The sequence below is a fragment of the Brachyistius frenatus genome, unplaced genomic scaffold (assembly GCF_029030835.1).
Source record: "Brachyistius frenatus isolate BFR_SWC_R1_liver_20210118 unplaced genomic scaffold, ASM2903083v1 Contig_6, whole genome shotgun sequence".
Lineage (NCBI taxonomy): Eukaryota > Metazoa > Chordata > Actinopteri > Embiotocidae > Brachyistius > Brachyistius frenatus.
In genome coordinates this window covers 8,646,018-8,665,551 of record NW_027210605.1, presented here as the reverse complement: position 1 = coordinate 8,665,551, position 19,534 = coordinate 8,646,018, and the positions used below count along the sequence as shown (strand labels likewise).

At 41.1% G+C, this 19,534-nt stretch overlaps 2 protein-coding genes across 5 annotated transcripts in view; both read right to left on the bottom strand.

Moving 5' to 3' along the window:
• The window catches only part of cntn3a.1 (contactin 3a, tandem duplicate 1), a 284,181-nt gene that overhangs the window by 121,732 nt on the left and 142,915 nt on the right, over positions 1 to 19,534 (bottom strand). The gene's annotated exons all lie outside the window — the stretch shown is intronic.
• chl1a (cell adhesion molecule L1-like a) overlaps positions 1,878 to 19,534 on the bottom strand; it is a 31,018-nt gene continuing 13,361 nt past the window's right edge. Inside the window, exons 18-30 of one of the 4 annotated variants that reach the window (XM_069689022.1) lie at positions 19,237 to 19,307; positions 18,884 to 19,106; positions 18,676 to 18,711; positions 17,855 to 17,970; positions 16,333 to 16,537; positions 15,786 to 15,908; positions 13,940 to 14,122; positions 10,275 to 10,337; positions 9,717 to 9,830; positions 9,243 to 9,404; positions 8,730 to 8,861; positions 7,564 to 7,633; positions 1,878 to 3,191 (exon numbers count right to left, since the gene is read on the bottom strand). In XM_069689022.1, the coding sequence (XP_069545123.1) occupies positions 2,987 to 3,191; positions 7,564 to 7,633; positions 8,730 to 8,861; positions 9,243 to 9,404; positions 9,717 to 9,830; positions 10,275 to 10,337; positions 13,940 to 14,122; positions 15,786 to 15,908; positions 16,333 to 16,537; positions 17,855 to 17,970; positions 18,676 to 18,711; positions 18,884 to 19,106; positions 19,237 to 19,307 (1,703 nt within the window). In that variant the 3' untranslated portion in view covers positions 1,878 to 2,986. Of the gene's footprint in view, positions 3,192 to 7,563; positions 7,634 to 8,681; positions 8,862 to 9,242; positions 9,405 to 9,716; positions 9,831 to 10,274; positions 10,338 to 13,939; positions 14,123 to 15,785; positions 15,909 to 16,332; positions 16,538 to 17,854; positions 17,971 to 18,675; positions 18,712 to 18,883; positions 19,107 to 19,236; positions 19,308 to 19,534 lie in introns of all 4 variants that reach the window. The other 3 variants (XM_069689024.1, XM_069689023.1, XM_069689025.1) reach the window with 3 other exon arrangements.

The window sequence follows — 19,534 nt, the reverse complement described above, 5'->3', positions numbered from 1 at the left end:
GCATTATAGAGATATGCAAGGGGTTCAGTGGAAAGCTGAACTAAAGCCAAAAAAATAAGTTGCTTGCCCTTTAATAAATGCCCAGATTGTGACCCCTGATAGTTTGCAACTCTGTGCGTCTTTCTGTCTTTGAATGCGCGATAAGTTTACATTTTGAATTCTAGCTTCTCATCTCTTCATTTTGTTTTTGTATTTATTTGAAACTAACAAATATCGTAAATGAAGAAGAAAAGCTCTGAGCCGTTTTATTGAAAGGCTCAAAACATAATGGAGTGAGTCAGCGGGATCGTCTGGCTGTTTTAAGAGGGATTTAAAGAGGCTCCCGCCAAATGACGGATGAGCCGATCATCTCGCATCTTCGTTAGTCGGGATTTCTGCCTCATCAAAGGTGCTACATTTTCCCCTCAGAACTTGAAGGGGAGAGCAAGCGCTGGTTTGGTTCAGATAATTGGAGCCACGGGAACTGGTACAGTAATGGGAAAGATTGACTGCAAAGTTGACTATATTTCATAGCTAAACTTTCTTCCATATGTGTTATGAGGTGGAGTTTATTTTTCCAGGACCCAAATGCAAGCACACAGACTCGAGGTATCAGTTCCAAAAATACTGTCTTTATTGTCCCAAAAAATAAACAAACAAAAACTACAAACCAAAAAGGGTGGCACCGAGCGTGTCCACTTTACGTCCAGTCGGGAGGGCAACTCAACCGACAGCTCCAGGGGGACACGGGTAACAAGGCAGCCGGCAGACCAGCGGAAGGGACGGCGTCAACAATCCTCCTAGCCGGGAGGGCAACTCCACCGACTGGTGATTTTGACCGGGAATATCCGCAAGAGACACAGAGGCCGGAGGAACGGGAACAGGAACAGGACTGACCGGGAGCTGACGGGGAGCAGACGGAAGACGGACGGGGAGCAGACGGAAGACGGATGGGTGGCTAACAAAACACACAATGAACCGACAACCAGAGTTGTGCAGGGGCAGGTTACATATAGTCTGGGGAGGTGATCAGGGAGATGCAGCACACCTGCAGGTGGTGATCAGGGATGAGTGGCTGCATCTGCTGGGACTGGTGAGGGGGCGTGGCCACGGGAGGTGAGTGGCGTGGCCACAGACAAAGACAGGGGACACAGGAGGAGAGGTGATCGGGGGCAAAATGGAGGACAAAACTGAACTCCTGACAATATGACCAGTTCTGTTGTTTTTTTCGTTTTGAAGTGACGTCTCTGTTTATTGTTTTCTCATGTTGTATACTGAGGATTCTTGTCTTTATCATCTTCAGAAAAAACACTTCAACATGTTGTTTGCTTACTAAAGTTTCTCTGGTTTGCATTTCTATGGACCAAATCCTCTTTTACTTCAGAATAAAATACAGTATGTTATGAGTTTTACAAGAATCTTCTTCAGTTTTAAAGTGTTCCTTGTATCTTAAAAAAGCTCACTGTTGAATGGTAAACATAAAAAAAAAAAAAAAAATCAAGTTTCTTGCTAATGAAACATTTAGCACTTTGAAGCCAGCCCCACTGCTACATCCTGTCTTATTACATCTGTTTAAGTAAGATTATTGAATAGGTCAAATCGCAACTTTATTTGAGTTATATGCTTGATGAATATTTTAGCAACATGCATTATGCATGCAAAGACTCACTGCATGTATTGCACACATAACAGGAAAATATTTCTGTTTGACCTTTGTGAAAGTCGCGCTTAATTCATCTGTATTTGTATCATTTCTGTATTGCTTTCTGCTTAGTTTGTGAACCAAATCTGCTTCACAATTTTTTTTTGAAAGAGCCAAGCACCAAAAAAAAAAAAAAAAAGAAGACGTTTTTCCTCGATGTATCCACATTCTGTGGAAGGACTACTCAACTCGAAAGTGATCTTACCATAGAAGTGGGTGCTTTTATTTTACAGAAAATGAGCAGCAAATAGAAACTGATGAATCACTGCACCAAGTAAAGAAAAAAGAAAAAAACTGTGAGGAAAGTACCCGACATTAAGAATTTCAAGATAATAGAACGCCTGGTTGCCTGAGAGTGATTCATCCTGTGATATCTGGCAGAATAAAGGCACATGATTAAAGTCCAAAACCTTATAAATAGGAGTATGACAAATTGCTGTACTTTAAAAACTTTCACTTCAGTGCTGCCGAGGCCCTTAGGTGAAAGTTTTATTCACCAGTTACAGTTTTGACAAGTTCCTTAAATAAATATATTCATGATTACACTCCAGCAATATAAAACTGATATACTCCTGCTGTAATTTCTCAGACCAACCAGATGTATGTTTGAGGAAAACTAGACACTTGAATTTGTTTTTCAGTTCATGTTGCCTTTACATTTCTGTCTCCTGAAAAAATTTAAAAAAAGAAGAAAAAGAGTAAAAAAGAAAAGCATGTTTGATATATTGATATAAAAGGACATCAGCAATTTGATTATAAAAACATTACAAACGATCTTCCACACACTTGCATATTAACACAAAAAAAATGAAAAATTACAGTAAAAGACATGGAAGCATTTATAACTAGATATTGGCAATCACGAGAGTGATTCTGTCGTCAATAAATAGGACATCTGGCTCTGTATATCATCAGTGGACACATGAATGTCTACTCTGTGTTATTTTTATTTCCTGTGTAAAACGAAATACATACATGATGTTTTGTGTGTTTTTTTACTTTGTCTAAAATCAATGTACTATTGTGGCTGATGGGTACAAAAACACACAAAAAAATCATCAATCACTAAAACGACATCGTTAATTTTCTTACAGTATGTCCACAGACTCACGTTTTTCACACTGATGGGTATGACGGGTGTGTTCCTTCTTTAACTTCTGCCTGCTGTAAAACTTTCTTCATATCTGAGTCATTTTTTATAGCTCCATATTTTGGCCATTCAAGCTATATTTAATGCCGGGGAAGCTGAATTTAAAATGCATCTTGAAAGGATTGGGAGTAGACCATTTCAATTGGAGCCCGGCTTTATGCAGTGACAGGGCTGGGTCCGCTGGGCTCGCTCGCAGAGCCTCTGTGCTTGCGTATGGAATATTCTCCGATAAATGAACCGTCCTCGTCGAATTCCCCTCCGCCGTCTGCGTAGTCAACCGAGCTGTCTCTGCTGACACTGTCCCCGGCTGCGTTCAGGGAACACAAGCTACTGCCCTTCAGTGGCTTTTCATCGCTGTCACTGCCATCAACAACAACAGAGAAGGAGGGCCGAGGTCAGTGGTGCAGTGCATAAGCAAACACATTGTATAGCACATCAAGCAGATGTTTGGAGGCAGCATATACGGCCACACACACACACACACACACACACACACACACACACACACACACACACACACACACACACACACACACACACACGCACACGCACACACATATATACATTATTTCCCATATAATCAAAACCTACACACAGACACACCAGCAAACAGACAATGTTCAGTACATATAGACTGTTAAATGCTTGGCTACACTAACACACACAGGCTCCCACTCACTAGGAAAGTTGTTATGGTTTCAATACATCACTTACAGGCGGTAGGCTGGGGTGGATGCAGCGGCTGCACAGCAGGAAAAGGGAGCACAAGGGAGGCGGGGGGCAGAGGGGGGGGGGCCTGCTACAATCACTTCACTAATTGCTAATTGCTAAGGCTTCAGGACCAAAGGCAATTTCAAATCTCTTTAGAGCCAGCGATGGAAATTGCCAGAGTGCAGTGAGAAAGAAGCCGTGTGGGAGGTGTGTGCGTGTGCACGTGCGTTTGTGTGTGTCGGGGAGGGGGGCGGGGAGGGGGGGTGTTGGAGGTTGAAGGCTGAGATTGAGAAAAGGGAGAAAGGAGAGGGAGGAAGAGGTGGGGCATATGCAATCCCAGACAAACAGCCTGTCATTCCCGGTATTCCCGGGGGCCCACACGCGGGCCGAGGAGATTAGATGCCAATTTGAGGCCGGGCAAGTGGCCAACTTGCAGGTGTCTCGGTACAAGACGCGGGGTCACCTCGAAGCACTGAGGAGATTTTTCCTCCCTGTCCTCTTTTTCTAATTCCCTGAACTATCCCATGTTTTGTAGCGCCTCCCTCTCCTTTGGTTTTGTATTCATAACACAGAGCGTCTGCGTTCACAAGCGCTCAGGTGGCTCATGTATGATAGCGCCATTTGAGGCGTATTGTAGTTGACACCTGTGTCAAATACAAGCTCCACATTTTGAGCAGGATTTCTATGCAGAGACGCGGTTCGAGCTAAGATTACAAATTGGGTCTCCTTCACTGGGATTTTTAATAACCAATCTTATCTATCCTATTTCGTGGGACCGTTTACGATGCAAGCCACATAAGGTCCGCATTTCAGCTGTTATCAAACCTTCTTTCTCTGACAACTCCAAAGCGCTGAAGATAAGTGGCTGTTATCTAAGAGCAGCGGAATGCCACAGCCGCTGCAGCCCGCCCACAGTGACTTTGAATGCATTGATAAAATGGGGCTGAGTGCTTTTGAGCCCCAGCTCACTCCAGACCTTGGTCGAGATCCAGCTCAGTCTCAGCTGTCCCCGAGAAAATACTTTCCTTCAGCCTCGTAAACAGGTGAGAGATGGAGGCACATCACCGGGCTGAAAGTAATTACATTTGTTTTGCCATTGACCCATGCTGACTTGGTTCAGGGGCAGCACCGAAATTTCAGGTGGAAGTTGGAATTTTTTCCACTTTGCACCTGAAGTTATATTTATTTGAGTTTTAAGGCGTCTGGAGGAAAACTTCCCCACATCTGCTGCTGTCTCCCTAATTGCACATAAAAAAATATGAGAAGACGAGGGCTAAGATTGTTAAAAAAAAAAAAAAGAAAGAAATAAGGGTAAAAAACCAACAACATAATCTAGCCGAGGAAATTTTTTTATCATACTGTTGGCTAACAGCCTGCTACTGCTATGACACCTGCTGTTCTAGCAGGGGCAAAAGTAGTAGAGGGCTGTCTCCAAAGAGAAATCATCTGAAGCATAATTACCACTTGTCAGCTCCCCAGAAACGTAGCATACTAGTGGGTGGTCTATTGCCTTGAGAGATTCAAAGGGCACAAGAGAGTCCTGAATCCAACTTTAAAAAGCCAGGAAAACAACATCATAGTAAGGCTAACGGCACTCTGGGGGGACAGTACTCAGAGCAGCCTCGTGAAACCGGCCATGAGAGGCATTTTAAACAGATAGCAGCAGCCCAACATCTGTGCTGACTCACAAACACAAAACAAAGCAGAGTGAACTAGGTGTCAGAGCTAAATTGAGTGTCTCAATATTAATGTTTTCTTTGTCGCCTCGCCTCGTCTTGTTCTTTCTTCCCACGTGAATCCAAAACTTCGACACTCTTTGTTTTTCCGAGTTTTATCAGTGTTATATGCTGCACACATAGTGTTGGAAGGTCATTACATCATATTACTGAATCATTGATGTTTATCAACAACCCACAAATAGTCATTTTGAGCTGCGGGACAGTACAAACTTTCTTAATACATCTATGAGCCGCACACTCTGTGAATATGGTCATAGACACTGTAGACAATTCCTTCCTTCCTGTTAAACAGAATTACAGTCTTGGCAAGAACCCCAGGACTGCAACTGGCAGCGACCACACAATCATGAGTAATCATGTTCTGAATAATATGATGATGAGCAGAATCAAAGCAGACAGAAGAGGCTATTTTAGGTGATTTCTGCACAAACAAACTCGCCATTGTCACACAGTTGCTGCAGCGCTGTCAAGCAAAATAGGATTCAGTTGATTTCCCTAAACTGTCACCAGGGCAGCGAAACAATGCAAACAATGGAATTTCAACAGCTATTATAAAGTACAACAGCTGTCTGCTTCAGGCTCAAAGGCCCAGTTTTTCACCCATTTGCCATGCTTAGTTTATGCCTGCTTCATTGAATGTAATATATTTTCCATCAGCAATTACTGTACCCTGAAAATCTGCAGTAGGAAGTTCCAGATTGTAAAAGTGTGGCCTTTGCTATTCACAATGTGAATAACTGCTTAAACGTAAATCTGCATCTGTCCTGTTCCCAGGTAAGCAGAGGCACTGCAGCCAGCAACACTGACACTTTTCTGGTGTTTTATTTTCAGTCTTGGTGTCTATAAGAAGATATTTTTGAGGTTTTAAGAACCAAAAACATCTCAATACAGTTTTATATCTCCCGTCTTCAGTTTTTTTCTGGAGCTCTACCAAGAACAAACTATTTTGAGTCTGTGTCTTTAAGGTATATTGGTATTAATGAGCCTCTCTTCTGATTGGCTGACTCTTAACTGAGTGTTGCCTACTCAAGCTGATCACAGGTTTTCTTCAGTCTTGTACTTTTCTGGCTTCGAGGCAGATTGACGATGTTTTCTTCCACATAAAAGATTGGACAGTGGGCTGTGCTGAGGGTGGACATGGGTCACATAAGCATGTGTTTGTGACATCACAAACTTACTGAGGTCCAAACGGCACAGTTGCTAAACACGGACTGTGCCTATTTATCTGACCGGTAAGCATTTTCACTGTATTTATACAGTATCTAGACCTGCTTCATAAATAGAGATATGAATTTACACTATATATGATCTTTAATGTTATAATAAAATATATTTCTGCATTAGAGGAGCCTAAACTGTAAGTAGGACAGGTTCAGCAGGCAGCTGATCTAAGAGCTTCAAGTCAAATCAAAATTCACTTTTGTGACAAAATGTATGTATGTATCCTTCAATTTGTTTTTCTGGTCACAGACATACCACCGAGTTTGCCAAAGCCCATCATTCAACAAATGTTGAAATAACAAATAAAAAGCAACGAAATGCGTGAATCAGTAACAGTTTGATCACATTAGGGAGCTAAATTAAGGAGTTCCACTTTCAAAATGAAAGAAATGCTATAAAAGGGCAGATGTGTTACGCTACGTGGGGCTTATTTAAAAGGGGTAAAAGGTTTTTGATAGGATCTACATGACTATGACATGCTCTAGTCAGTAGTGTCCCACAGGTGAGGTCTCAGAAATGTAAAAATGTGCAAACAATAAGTGCAGTATAAATGTACTAACAGAATTTTTTTTTTAAATTTTGGATAGTAGTGGAAAAACAATGTACGCTCAATAAAACACTCATAACAGAAGGTGGGCAGTGCACAAATATGCACATACAAACACACTAACACGCAAAATGGCCTACTGATGCCTGCAGGAACAAGGTGACAAACTCTGCTACGCATACAACATCAGCATCTGACAACAAAGTAAAAGCACATAATACCAACTAAAAGGGAACAAAGCTTAAGCTGAGAGTTACTCACAACTCTTAACTACACTGTGTGATTACCTAGCCCATTAAATGACGAGAACATAGGCTTCTAGGTGGATCCTGGTAAAGCTCATGAATGTGCGGTTTGCTTTTTGAGATGGGAGGGAAAAACATTAGTGATACATGACAGAAAATGTTAAACATAAAGATTATTGTATTAATTTTGCTACAGCATAATACATTTCAAGGATAAAAAAAAAAAAAAAAAAAAAATGTCAGTTCCTTTTCACGCGCTGGCAGCTCACCTGTATTCATAGGTGTCATCATTCATTCCTTGTGACTCGATGTTAGGGTGGAGATCCTCCTTCTCTTTCACTGCAGATAAGGCAGGACACATAGTTCAGCACCACTGTTTCAGGGCATAAATTTCATACATAGAAGCATTTACATATTACTTCTGTATGCACCTGTAAATGCTTCAAATTCAGATAACGGTAATGGTTTCTGTCTTTAATGTTTTACAAAGGGAAATAACTCAAACACTGGCATCTGCCTTTTGTTAGTTTTAATCAATTTCTGTAATTCCAGGAAACCAGAGCAAAGCCAAAACTGAAAATTCAAGATAAGGAAGAGTAAAGCAATAAAAGGTCTTAACTTTTACTTCTCCTGAGTGTAAATGAGACTTGAAATTCAAAAGGTATATTCAAAAACTAAATAGGACTGTGTAAACATTACATAACATTTTTACATGGAAAGCCTTTCCTCCGTGTGCCTGCGCAAAGAGCTGGATGTTAGCTCTCCGTGTAAATATACTTTAAAAAAAAAAAACCAACAGTTCCTTTTGAGAGAGACAAAAGAGGGGTTTCATGAAAAGAGCTGGATGGGCAAACAGGGAAATCCAAAAGAGCTGATGAAATATTCAGGGCTTCATGTCAAAAGCTACTGCAGGCGAAGAAGTGGAGTATGGTGGGGAGAAGACGGGAGAGCAGGGTGAGAGGAAAGAACCAGACTGAAGAGACACTTTGCAGATATGGACAATGTGAGACTGAATTTGGCTCTGATAAAGAGCAGCACAAAGGTGCAAAGGAAGAGCCAGCAATGTCTGCAGAGGCGAGAGGTGATGAGGAGCGGAACAAAGCCAGCTGATTCCCACTCGTCTGGCTTACAAGATATGTAATCAGAGGCACCAAGCAGAGCTAACAGACAAATGATGCCATATGCAAAAAAAAGTACAGTAGCTGCAAGCGTCTCATGGATGAACTTGGGCTTGGGAGGGGTCGGCATGCATAGGTGCTCCCCATGCATTGCACATTCATTAAGCGAGCTGGGGTTAGGCTTCAAATAAAAATCATCAGCCATGTTAGGAGTTGAATTTTGGTTCACTTCCCCAAGCAAAATGACAGGGTGACCCGGACTAACTGACCTTTTTCCATGGAGAACATGTCTTGTTGCTGGGGCGGCGGCGCCGTACCTGCATACTTGCCACCTTTGTTTTTCCGCACAAAGCAGGCCATAAGCGCGACAAGGGTGAGCAGTGCCACGGCACACATGGTTCCAATGAACCAGCCCTGAGTTGGAAAGTTGCTCCCCCGACTTTCCGCACCTGAGAACAAAAACAGAAAAGACTCGTGTTTACACACACCGTCTATTTGAGCATGACAATCCCCTCAAGCATTCTAAATACAACTTTATCTCTGGATGAAAATAGGAAAAAAAAAAATCCACGATGGATTACGGTTGGAGAGGATGTTCGCATATTGCATTTGACTCACACTCCCTTCAGCTACAACACTGCATCTCGTCTGAAAGAATATTAGATGGAGGGTAAAGCAAAACAAACGCACAGAGAATCAAGAAAAACTGAAAAATGTATTGATACATTCACCACAGTCATTCATTCAGTTTGTCAATGATTTGCAGCTATTGTTAGGGCATGTGGGAACTCAAATTACTCTACTTTACTGACTCCTTTCTCTCCTCTCACCTGTGACTCGCGTCTGGATAACCTCTTCGAAAATACTAGCATTATCGAGCAGCCGCCTGGCCATGAGGCGCACAGTGTACACCGTCCCGGGTTTGAGCCCATCAATTACGTAGAAACTTTGAGAAGAGTTTACAGCCTCTGAAATCCACCAGCTACCATCACCTACACAGCCAAGCACAAGAAGTGCACAAGCAGCAAGTTTGTATTACAACTTATGCTATCAAAGAAGATGAGGATGTGCTGTTGCCAAGTAATAAATGGTTCTTCAGTTAAACATATTTGTTGTACTATATGTGACTTTAAATACATCTTAATGCATTTCAAGGTAATCATGGAAATGATAGAAGCAGGCATGTGGGCTTATGATGTATTTTTAGATGTTAATATTAAACATTCCGAGGTGTACCTAAACATGATGCCACCTAAAATGTCCTATCGGTGTTTAGCGAGGCGGAGAGAGGAAAAGTAGCTTACGGTTATTTTTATAAGCCACATAAAGCTGCAAGTCCCGCTGCTCTTCTCTGGCAGTCCAGCTGATTTTGGCAAAGGTGTCACTCACATGCAAGCTTATGTTGAACAGGGCTGGAACTGATAAAGAGAGAAGAAATAGGAGGAGGAAAATAAGGAGGAAAAGGAAAACACAGACAGGCACAGAGAAAAGGAGAAAGAAGCCAGGAAAAGAGGATTAGTAGAGGCAAATAGGATCCCCTGCAGCTTGAGAACAGTGCATCGAGCAGAAACCCTTCAAGACGACAGTTCAAAAGGCAATCCCGGGCCCCAGACTTAATTGAGTGGAGCTGGATTTTGGCTCATAAAGGGTAGATAGAGATTGTGGGCGGGAGTGACATCTAGTCTTCACTCTATGTTAAACAAAGCTGGCATTTCCTGACGCCCCCCCACCATGAGCGGATATCAGAATAGATTGAAACAACGCAATGTCTTGATTCCTATTGTGACTTGAAAGTTCAGGTACATCAAGATGGGATCACAGGGATACCATTGACTGTGCATGTGTGAGTGAGAGCTATATACCTAAAGGAAGATGAGTAGAATTGCCTGGGATAGAGCTGGGAACAGAGAGAGAGCAGTTGTGGCCTGGAATGAAAGAGAAGCCTCAGATGTTAGATTTCTGCTGCAATGCTGTCAGGTTTAATACTCTATATTGTGCAACAAGCGAGCTCTATAGACTGCATAAAGACAGGATTGTTAGGGCAAGTGGGGAATCTGTATTAATGGCAGTAACTGTTCAACTGCATTGCAACTTATGCTGCCGTCGACAAACTGTAACAGTAGCAGGGATTGCTCAATAAATCTGAATTGCAAATTTAAACCGCAACTACATGACAAGGTATTTTCACACAGAAACTCTGTGCCTCGCCTGAACTGGTGTTGAGTAATCACCCGAATTATATTTGTACAACTACAAAGGACAAACTTTTTGCCAAGGCTATGGCCAGCTACTCACTACACCAACATGCCCGCAATCTCGTCTGCCACTACCACCTCTTCTATGTTCACTAGCAGCTGCGGGCGGCAATACAGACTGCTCTGAACAGGGGCCACAGCTGGAGTCTGAGACAAATCTTCAGAGGGATAAAAAGAAAATGAAATACAGCAGAAGATTGCAGATATATGGAAAGCCAGCTTTAAGGTTTATAGAACAGGCACACAAACACACACACACACACTTGTAGGGATGGTGGAGGACGGGTGGCGCGTTCTCGCAAGCACCAACATGTGCACGTAGAGAAGTGCATGTTTGTAAGTGATGCTTTGGATTAGGAGCAGGGTGGAGAGGGGCACCACTAGAGTGCACTGTGCAGCAAAAAGATCGTACACTTACACTAACCAGGAACTCAGTACGTAGCAAAAGCACACATGCTGGGGATTTAATAGATAATAATAGCTGAAATCAAAAACATATTCTTTCCAGTAAGTAAAGCCAAATTTGACCACAGACTCCTTTCCTTTTTCTGTGTCAAGTTTCCATATTGAAAACTGGCAGTTCCAACTTCACTATAACTCAAATTCGTCAACATGCAGCGTGCATTATTTCTTCAATTAATATTTAGCCTAATAACTGCTAGACGGAGCAGTAATAGTCTTATTTATATTGTTTATAGTGCTCAGATGTGGTTTGAACCTAAACACAGCTTAAGTTTTTCATCATGGTGCTCCTTGCCCTTGCAGGGAGATTCAATGCGGGATGAAAAATATGTAATTAATGTGATAATAAGCCATATCATTGTAGCTAGTAGCTTACGTGGTCACTATGTATTATTTTGTATTATTTAACAGCGATGAGGATTGGTACTTTAACATATGAAGACAAGTGAAACTGATCAGAATCTGATTAAACTAAATTTAATATGTGAATGTTAGATCACTGTATTATTGTTTTTTGTGTTAAGTTATAGAAAAGTTGTCACATAGATTGATTTGTTTTGTTTTAAATATGTTGGTAGAGGTCTGAAAAACAGTGATGTGTCATTATTTATTTTCATATCATTGAATTTCCATGTGATGTGGCCTGTAATATTTCTCACATTGTCTGGTGTGAATATTGTGTGCCTTAATCTGAATAAACATATAAAACAACAACATTAATGCTGTCTACAGTACAGCTTGTTCGGTTCTGACTTGAATCCTGGGCTGATGACAGTGAAGATGAAGTCAGACTGTAATTATTATCTTTCTGACTAAACTGGCTTAAAACATTAAGTTCAAGCAGATAGCAAACAACTTGGGTGTTCAAACGCTGTGCCAGGGAGCAAATAATTTAATCTCCGGAGGAGTGGTTATTTTTGTGTGACTTTAGAGGTATATGCTCCTCTGTGCTTTTTGTCTAGGTTGCAGTCTGCTTTTTCTTTGCTGCTTTGTTATCTCATGAGACTTGATGGAGAAAAAGATATATTTTTCCTGTCTGCCACCCTCTTCTGCTATGGCTGTTCGCTGTTCTCTCTCTTGGTTTTGGTTTTTCAACCCATCTTTCTGTGTGTGTGGTTTTTTTTTTTTCGGTTTCGCACTGCAGCCACTCACAAGCCTCTCAAACAAAGACATGTGGACACACACACGCACACATATCTGCTTGACATCTGTGTGGTTGTATTAATTCAGCATGTCAGTCTGTAATTCGTCCAGACCATTTTTAAGCTCGACAACTGTTCATCCGAGCTAAACGATGAAGAGCATTAAAAGCTCATTCGGACACAAAGGTGAAATCTAAAAAGAACACTTAACAGCCAAAGCTCACTAACACACATGCATTCTTTCTTTTTCTCTGTCACTCCCTATTAAATTCACATTGCCCCTGCTCTGTGCTATTGGCATCCATGAATCTACTCCACTGCATTGTGACTAACATGCCCCGAGGGCATCTCCCCATCCAGCCTCTACTCAGCCATATTTACAAACAATGCTTCAAATAGCTCTCAGGCTGGACATCCACCTCCAAGATGCAGAACCTCTCAAAAGAAACATAAAAGCTCGGGAAGAAAGACTAACTTTTATTTAAACATTCAGAGAGAGCAAGCATCTATTTTCTCATCCATTCCTCTTTTTTGGCCTGCAAAGTAATAGCGAGAGGGGTTTGATGATACAAATTTAAGCCACTATGCAGATGGTAATTAAATTCAATTACCAAAATTAAGCTTTTTTTTTTTTTTTTTTTTTTTTAATTGGAATAAAAAAAAAAAATTCAGTTTGGTTGAGTGTTTAGGTTGAAAAACAAGAGATAGACAGCCCCATTTTGGATGAGGATTGTTAAATTGTGCTTCTGACCTCCAGATCAAGACGATGAAGTATCCAAAAGTCTTGGATCTGTGGTTCCCCAGATCTAGTCAGAAGTTATACCTGTGTCTCTGAATCCAAACTAGTTTTTGGATTTGAACATCAGCGGAGTGCCCAGAATAGCATTCTTTCATCTAATTAAGTTTATGTGAAGGCCAATATGTCAGACAATGTGAGAAATATTGCTCGGGTACAGGTAGCTGGCAAGACGCCAGAAAGCTAATCTATGCTTTCATCTGCAGACTATTTCATCACACTATTGTATTTCTCTTTGGCTTCATTTGAAAGAGCATTTAAATAATTAAATAATTGACAATTCTGCTGCTACACTTCAAAACAAAATTAAAAAGAGGAAGCACAGCACTCCGGTTTTAGATGAGCTCAATCCGCTCCCTGTGTCCTTTAGAAAATTTCAAAAAGTATTTTTCTTTATAATAAAACTCTAAATAGCTCAGGATTTGGACTAAACTGCAGGCTCCCTGTGTTTTATGTGTCTTCAGGTTCACTTACATTCCTCCCGGCAGGTTTGCTAAATATTCACAACCACTGTCACAAAAACTGGAGATGCACCTTTTTATATGCAAACTGTCGCACAAGGATATCAGGGAGACATTTCCATTGAGCATAATAAAGCAGCAGCTGGAAACATAATATACCTGTTCCAGTTAGTTCTTTCATGTATTATGTATAATTTACAGTCGGAGACGGAAGATACTTCTATTTGCATTCGCTTCGGATCTAATATAGGGATGGGAATAACGGCTCTTTGAAGGGTTCTTCTGGCTCTGTTCCTTTCTGGGAGCCGTTCACGAGAATGGCTCATCCACGTGGAGCAGAGAGGCCACAGCGGACAGGATGAAGCGTGCGCTTCATATAATGCAGGTACATTGATTTTTTTTTCTACTCACTTGTTAGAGCCACAGTCCAGCTCTCCTGGGCCAGTGGAGGTCCACAACCTGCTCGAGTGCAGGCGCTCAGGTGGAAACGGTAGAGGCTGACCTCCTCTAATCCCAAAACTTTCCACTGGGTGGTGTCAGCCCTGGTGATGTTCTGCTCCTGGGAACTAATCACCTCCAGTGAAGTGTCATTAACTATAGAACAAGAAGAGGAAAGATGTCAGGTCAGTTCATGTGTCGTGAGTGAGCCTACAACCGAAGAATCCGTCCTCACAGTCGGGTCGTGTTGCACGTTAATGGAACACAACTATAATGAGGGTCAATGATGGAGGCAGGTGGAAGATGAAGAGATGTCATGTTAGCTCATGCAGAAAGTGAATACAGCAGATACATGTCATGACAGGTGAGCTGAGGAGGAATACATTATGAAGAAAGCTGAGAGAAGATGAAAGGGGGAAATAAGAGAGCTCAAGAGGTCCGGGGGTGTAAACAAGAGGCAATGGATAAAAAGAGGCGGAGGAGGAGATGAGGAAAAAGAAAAGCAGGAAGAAGTGAGGAGCCATTAAGAAGAAAGGGAAAGGGATGCAGGAGCAGGTGATATGAGGGAAGACACAGAGGAAAAAGAAAACATGAGAAAGCAGTAGGAGGAAATCAGAAGAGGACCAATCACAAGTAGCATAACATATCACCAAACATGCATTATAGATAAAAGTACAGTATGTGTGCAGACTGTCAAAAGCGACACGCTTATTCTGAAACCTCCCTCAGTGATGTCCTTACTGTACCAATGTTCAACTGCAGGTGAGAGCTCATGTGCGCCTGTTGTGTCAATTTCGGTAAACTATTGGTGGATATTTTACTTTTTTGGTGACAACAAACTGCGGCGCTGTCATGAAACCAGCTGGATATTCAGACTGCACATGTAAGTGCAACATATAATATTTTATTCATAGACTTGATGGTAAACAAAATTTGAAATACTCTTCAGTTACATGGTGAATCGATGCCACTGAAAAACCTGCAACACCCACGGATGTTACTGTATGGGAATGATTGAGTAAAGTCTGACATCTGATACGGGAGGAAGAAAAAGCAGAAAGGAGGGAGGGGCAGAGTGTATTGAAGAGCTGGCCAAACTCTGTGGTTGCGGGTGGATCTGCCTTCACATTTTACACAACAAACTTGAGAAATGTAAGCCAGCGAGACTGCAGGCTTTGAAAACAGAGAGAGCGTAGTGAAAGCCCCTCACTCGCATGCTCGCCCTGACTGCACTCAGGCATAAAGGTGCTTTATTGCAGGGAGAAATGTTTCTCAGAGATGAAGAGAAGAAACTGGCCAAAAGGGTACAAACAGCGCTGGCTTAAATGATCCCCTTGGAAGAAAACCTGGAGCTCAGGTGGAAATGAGATAAGAAACACTGAAGCAATTGTCCAACCACAACCTAAAGTAGCCTTCACAGTCAGGCTGTTGCAGACGAGGGTGAGGTGTTCAGTGTTAAACAGTGCCACCTACTGTCTGCTATGAGAACAGATAGGAGAAGACGAAGGGTTAGATGATAGTGTGTGCAGCATGTTTTCAGGTTTTTATAATCCTCTATGCAATAAACATAAAGTGTAGTATCACATATCCACCCCTGCCACACTTCCTCCCCTCTGACCTGATCTTTTCTCTCCTCACTTTCCCTCCACTAACGCTGCAGATACACTCCTGCTAGCACGTCGCCCACAACGCCTCACACTATAAAGCACTGAGTTGCAGCAAAGAGAAATCTATTATTGAAAAACCTTGCATAGGGCCAAAGGTCTGCACTGTGTAAGTAAATTATTAACAAAGCGTTCAACATGTCGTGTGTACATACTGAGGTGGTACTGCAGGAAATAACCAGAGAGGATGCCATTTGCCTTCAGCGGTGGTCCCCATACCAGCAGAACGGAGTCTCTCTGGATGTTGGAGATGGTCAGGATGGGCACTTGCTCTGGAACTACACATAAGACAGTAATGTTAGTGCTCTCCTGTACAGTATACTGTAGCCTGTGCATGATTCTCTGGTAGCTTGCTGTGTATTTAGAGGTGGTTACATCAGAGTCCCAGTCTGTTTTAGTGTTGAATTATTTTTAGGATGCTTGTATTAATTAATTATGTTTCACCCAACACATGTTTCAAATCTTTTTTTTTTAACCTTTTCTTATTTATTAAACTGATGAAAAATACACTGATGTAAACATACAACAAACAAAAGAAACACGTTTAAACAGCTTTCTCATTTCACAAGGTTAAAAGTCTTGGTTCTGTTGCCTTATTCTGTTTAAAGCTTGAGTGGTGTGATTTTAGTCCTTGTGTACTTTGCCAACATTTGCGTAAAAGTGCATAAAGAGCAGTTGATCAGTGTATGTGTGTCACCTCACCTCCCTCTGAAGTATTGAAGGTGACCGGATCACTCTTGGGGCCGTTGCCCTTCTTGTTGAAAACATGGACGGTGAGTTTGTACTTGGAGAAAGGTTCAAGGCCGGGCACGATGACGTGCCTCCGCTTTCCAGGGAAAGCCATCGAGTGGTGATCGTCTAAAATCTTGTTAGGATTCAGCAGACTTATCTTCCTCACCCAGTGAACCTGTGGGAGGAAAGTAATAGAAAATGGTAAAGAAAAACAAGGACGGAAACAATAAAATAGTTATTTTACACACATTTCTTTGTTACTGTCACTCTTTTACTACAGCATTGTGCCTACTTTTAATGATAACACCTGTACAGATGACAGCGAGAACACATACTTTATAATTGAATTATAGATATACAAAGTATTTGATAAAATTATATATCAAGGAAATAAATACCTGAAAGATAACTCGACACATTTTGCATGTCTGTAAAAATGTAATTGTGAACTTATTTTTTGCCTGATTCATGAGATAATAACTACTACTTCTCTCAAAATAGAGACACCTCAATGAGAACACCTGCAGAAATCACATTTTTGAGTTTTTACATTGCTGTTTCTGGACAAAATAAGTCCACCCGAGAAAGTGGACCATTATCATTTCAAGGAATAATCTTTCTCTGTGAGCGCACTACTATTTCACTAAATCAAAGGCAGGTGTTTGTCAAATTCAAGCGACGTATAACTTTATTCTTTAAAAAAAAATACTGTAGGTTTTATGCTTTAAATTGCCGATTCTGTTCTGTTCAACTGTACTATAATTATAATCAGCATTATACACTCAGATTACATTGGAAGGATTGCTGTTAAAATATTTAGGGCTGAGATCAGATGGCCTGGAGCCTGAGAATATTTGGATGTAGCACCTAAAAAAGAAGATGTACAGTCACATAATGAACATTTCTGTATCTCAGCTGTATCCTGTCCCTTTAAAAGATTGGTTGAAAAAGGGAAGGGAAAAAAGACAAAAGACTGAAGTAGAATACTGTCCATTTCTTTGGGAGTTGCCATTGCTTAAGACAGTGAATACAGGTGAGTGAATGAGGGTTTAAAAATGAAGTAGCTAACATAAAGAGCCTCAGAAACTGTGCTAGTCTAAAGATCGAATTGTTCCAGGTAATTCAAGTGTAGGATTTTCACTTTCAAAGTAGACCCTCCTTATCAAAGCTATTCTTCTTGCCTCATGTTCTTACAAAATTATGAAATTAATGGCCATTATTTAAAAAAAAAAAAATACTATTCATTTTAGATGGCACTAACAACTATATTCAATAACTACTTGGTATATTACTTAGTATGAGGTTTTTTTTCTTAGCCTATATTTTGCTAACTGATACCTTTGTACCCGTAACTTGTGTGTAGGCCAGATACTGCACAAGTTATAGCAAGTGTTCACACTATTAAGTGTGACTGTTTAGAGTTCTTTTGTTACTATCCAAAGTTACAAGGCTGGCTGAAAACACTTCATGCATCACGACCATGAAAACTTACATCATAGCCCCCTAGATGACCTCTCACTGTAGCAGGTGGAACCGGGGTCCAGCTAACTCTCAGAACAGTGGTGTTGATCACCTCCACTGCAATATCCTGTGGAGCTGCAGTAGGAACTATAGAGGGAGGACAAAGGTCAGGAATACAGACATACTGTGAACAACAGACCACCTCTGTCAATACTTTTTAACACTAGCACAAGACATACATACATACAGACACAATATAAAGTGAAAAAAATCTTTGGACATAAAGTAACTAAAAAAATTTTTAAAAAAAAACCCTGTTAGATAAATATTGCCCAATTAGAATATCATTTAAAGGCGGAAGAGGTCGTTTTTTGGGGTTTATGTGATGCAGTATTGATCTGTTGCTGGTTAAGGTGGTAAAAGATAACACAAACACAAGAGAAGCAGCATAAAAGTGCACAAAAAATATACTCAGCTAGACACAAAATGAGGCAAAGCAGGGGAAAATACAACAGCAAACATGAAATGAAATTGCAGTAAATGTTTTCAGCACTATTATGTTACTGTATTGGTAGCAGTAGAAGATAGAAACACAGCAGATGATAGAGAGAGAAGCAGCCACTGTGCCTCAGTAGGCCTATAGCGCAGATTGTGTTGTGATCTGTCAAATCTCCAACAGCTTCTGAGACGCAGGTGGAAATTTGACATCCCTCTCTTCTACAAAGGTTATCTGCCACCTGCTAGATTCAGCAATAGTGATTTTCTTCATTTTCAGAGGGGAGGAAAAGTCACTACTGCACACCTGCACGGGGTTAAAACCTTGGGTAAAAGGAAAAGAGAAAAGAACTTAACCTGACACATTTTCCCGCAGACAATGCCAAAAGACAACTGAAGACACGGTGGGAAACGATAACACAAGAAGTTCAGAGTGAGTCACAAGCAAAACAACAGCCAAATGTGCTAGTTTAGCTTTGAGCTATGTCGCAATGAAACAGCATAACCCAAGTGAGTTGCACATAAACATATTATACGTGGAAATGACATAAATAACACAACTCACCATCTTCTCCGGAGTAACCCGTCACAACTTTAGGCTCCGGTCCCCAGCCGTCGCTGTTCCTGCTCTGAATTTTGATCTCGTAGGGAACAAAAGTGGGTGTGTTCCTTAAGACAAAAGAGTGTCTTTTGACCAGGTGCTCCGTCCAGACATCTTCCACCCCCAGCTTCCGGTAGCTCACCTTGTACTCAAGGCCTGGGCCATTGTGTTCAATAGGCAACAGCGGCTACAACATGAAAGTGTGCTGGTTATTTAGAAACTGGTGAAAAAGTTTCTATGCTATCATGTTTTCTGGTTTACAATGTGATAGATGGAGATGTTTTTTTTTAAAACAAAAACAAAAAAACAACTCCTACCTCCCAGCTAATGTCCATTTGATGAGGAAGATGTCCTTGAATTTGGATGTTTTCTGGGTTCCTTTCTGGCGCTTTGGAGGGATGTATGTAGTTAGTTGTATGAACATACAATAACAAATGAAAAAAATGTTGTTGTTTTTTTGCCTACAATAATTTACTGCTAAACAGAAAATATGTTTCCCTGCTGCTTAGCTAAAACAGACACTTCTGTAATTGTAGAAAAAGTATCCTGATCTCACAAGGTGCATATTCTTAGAATATTAGGCAGCATCCTGAGATAATACTTGGGGACTTTATG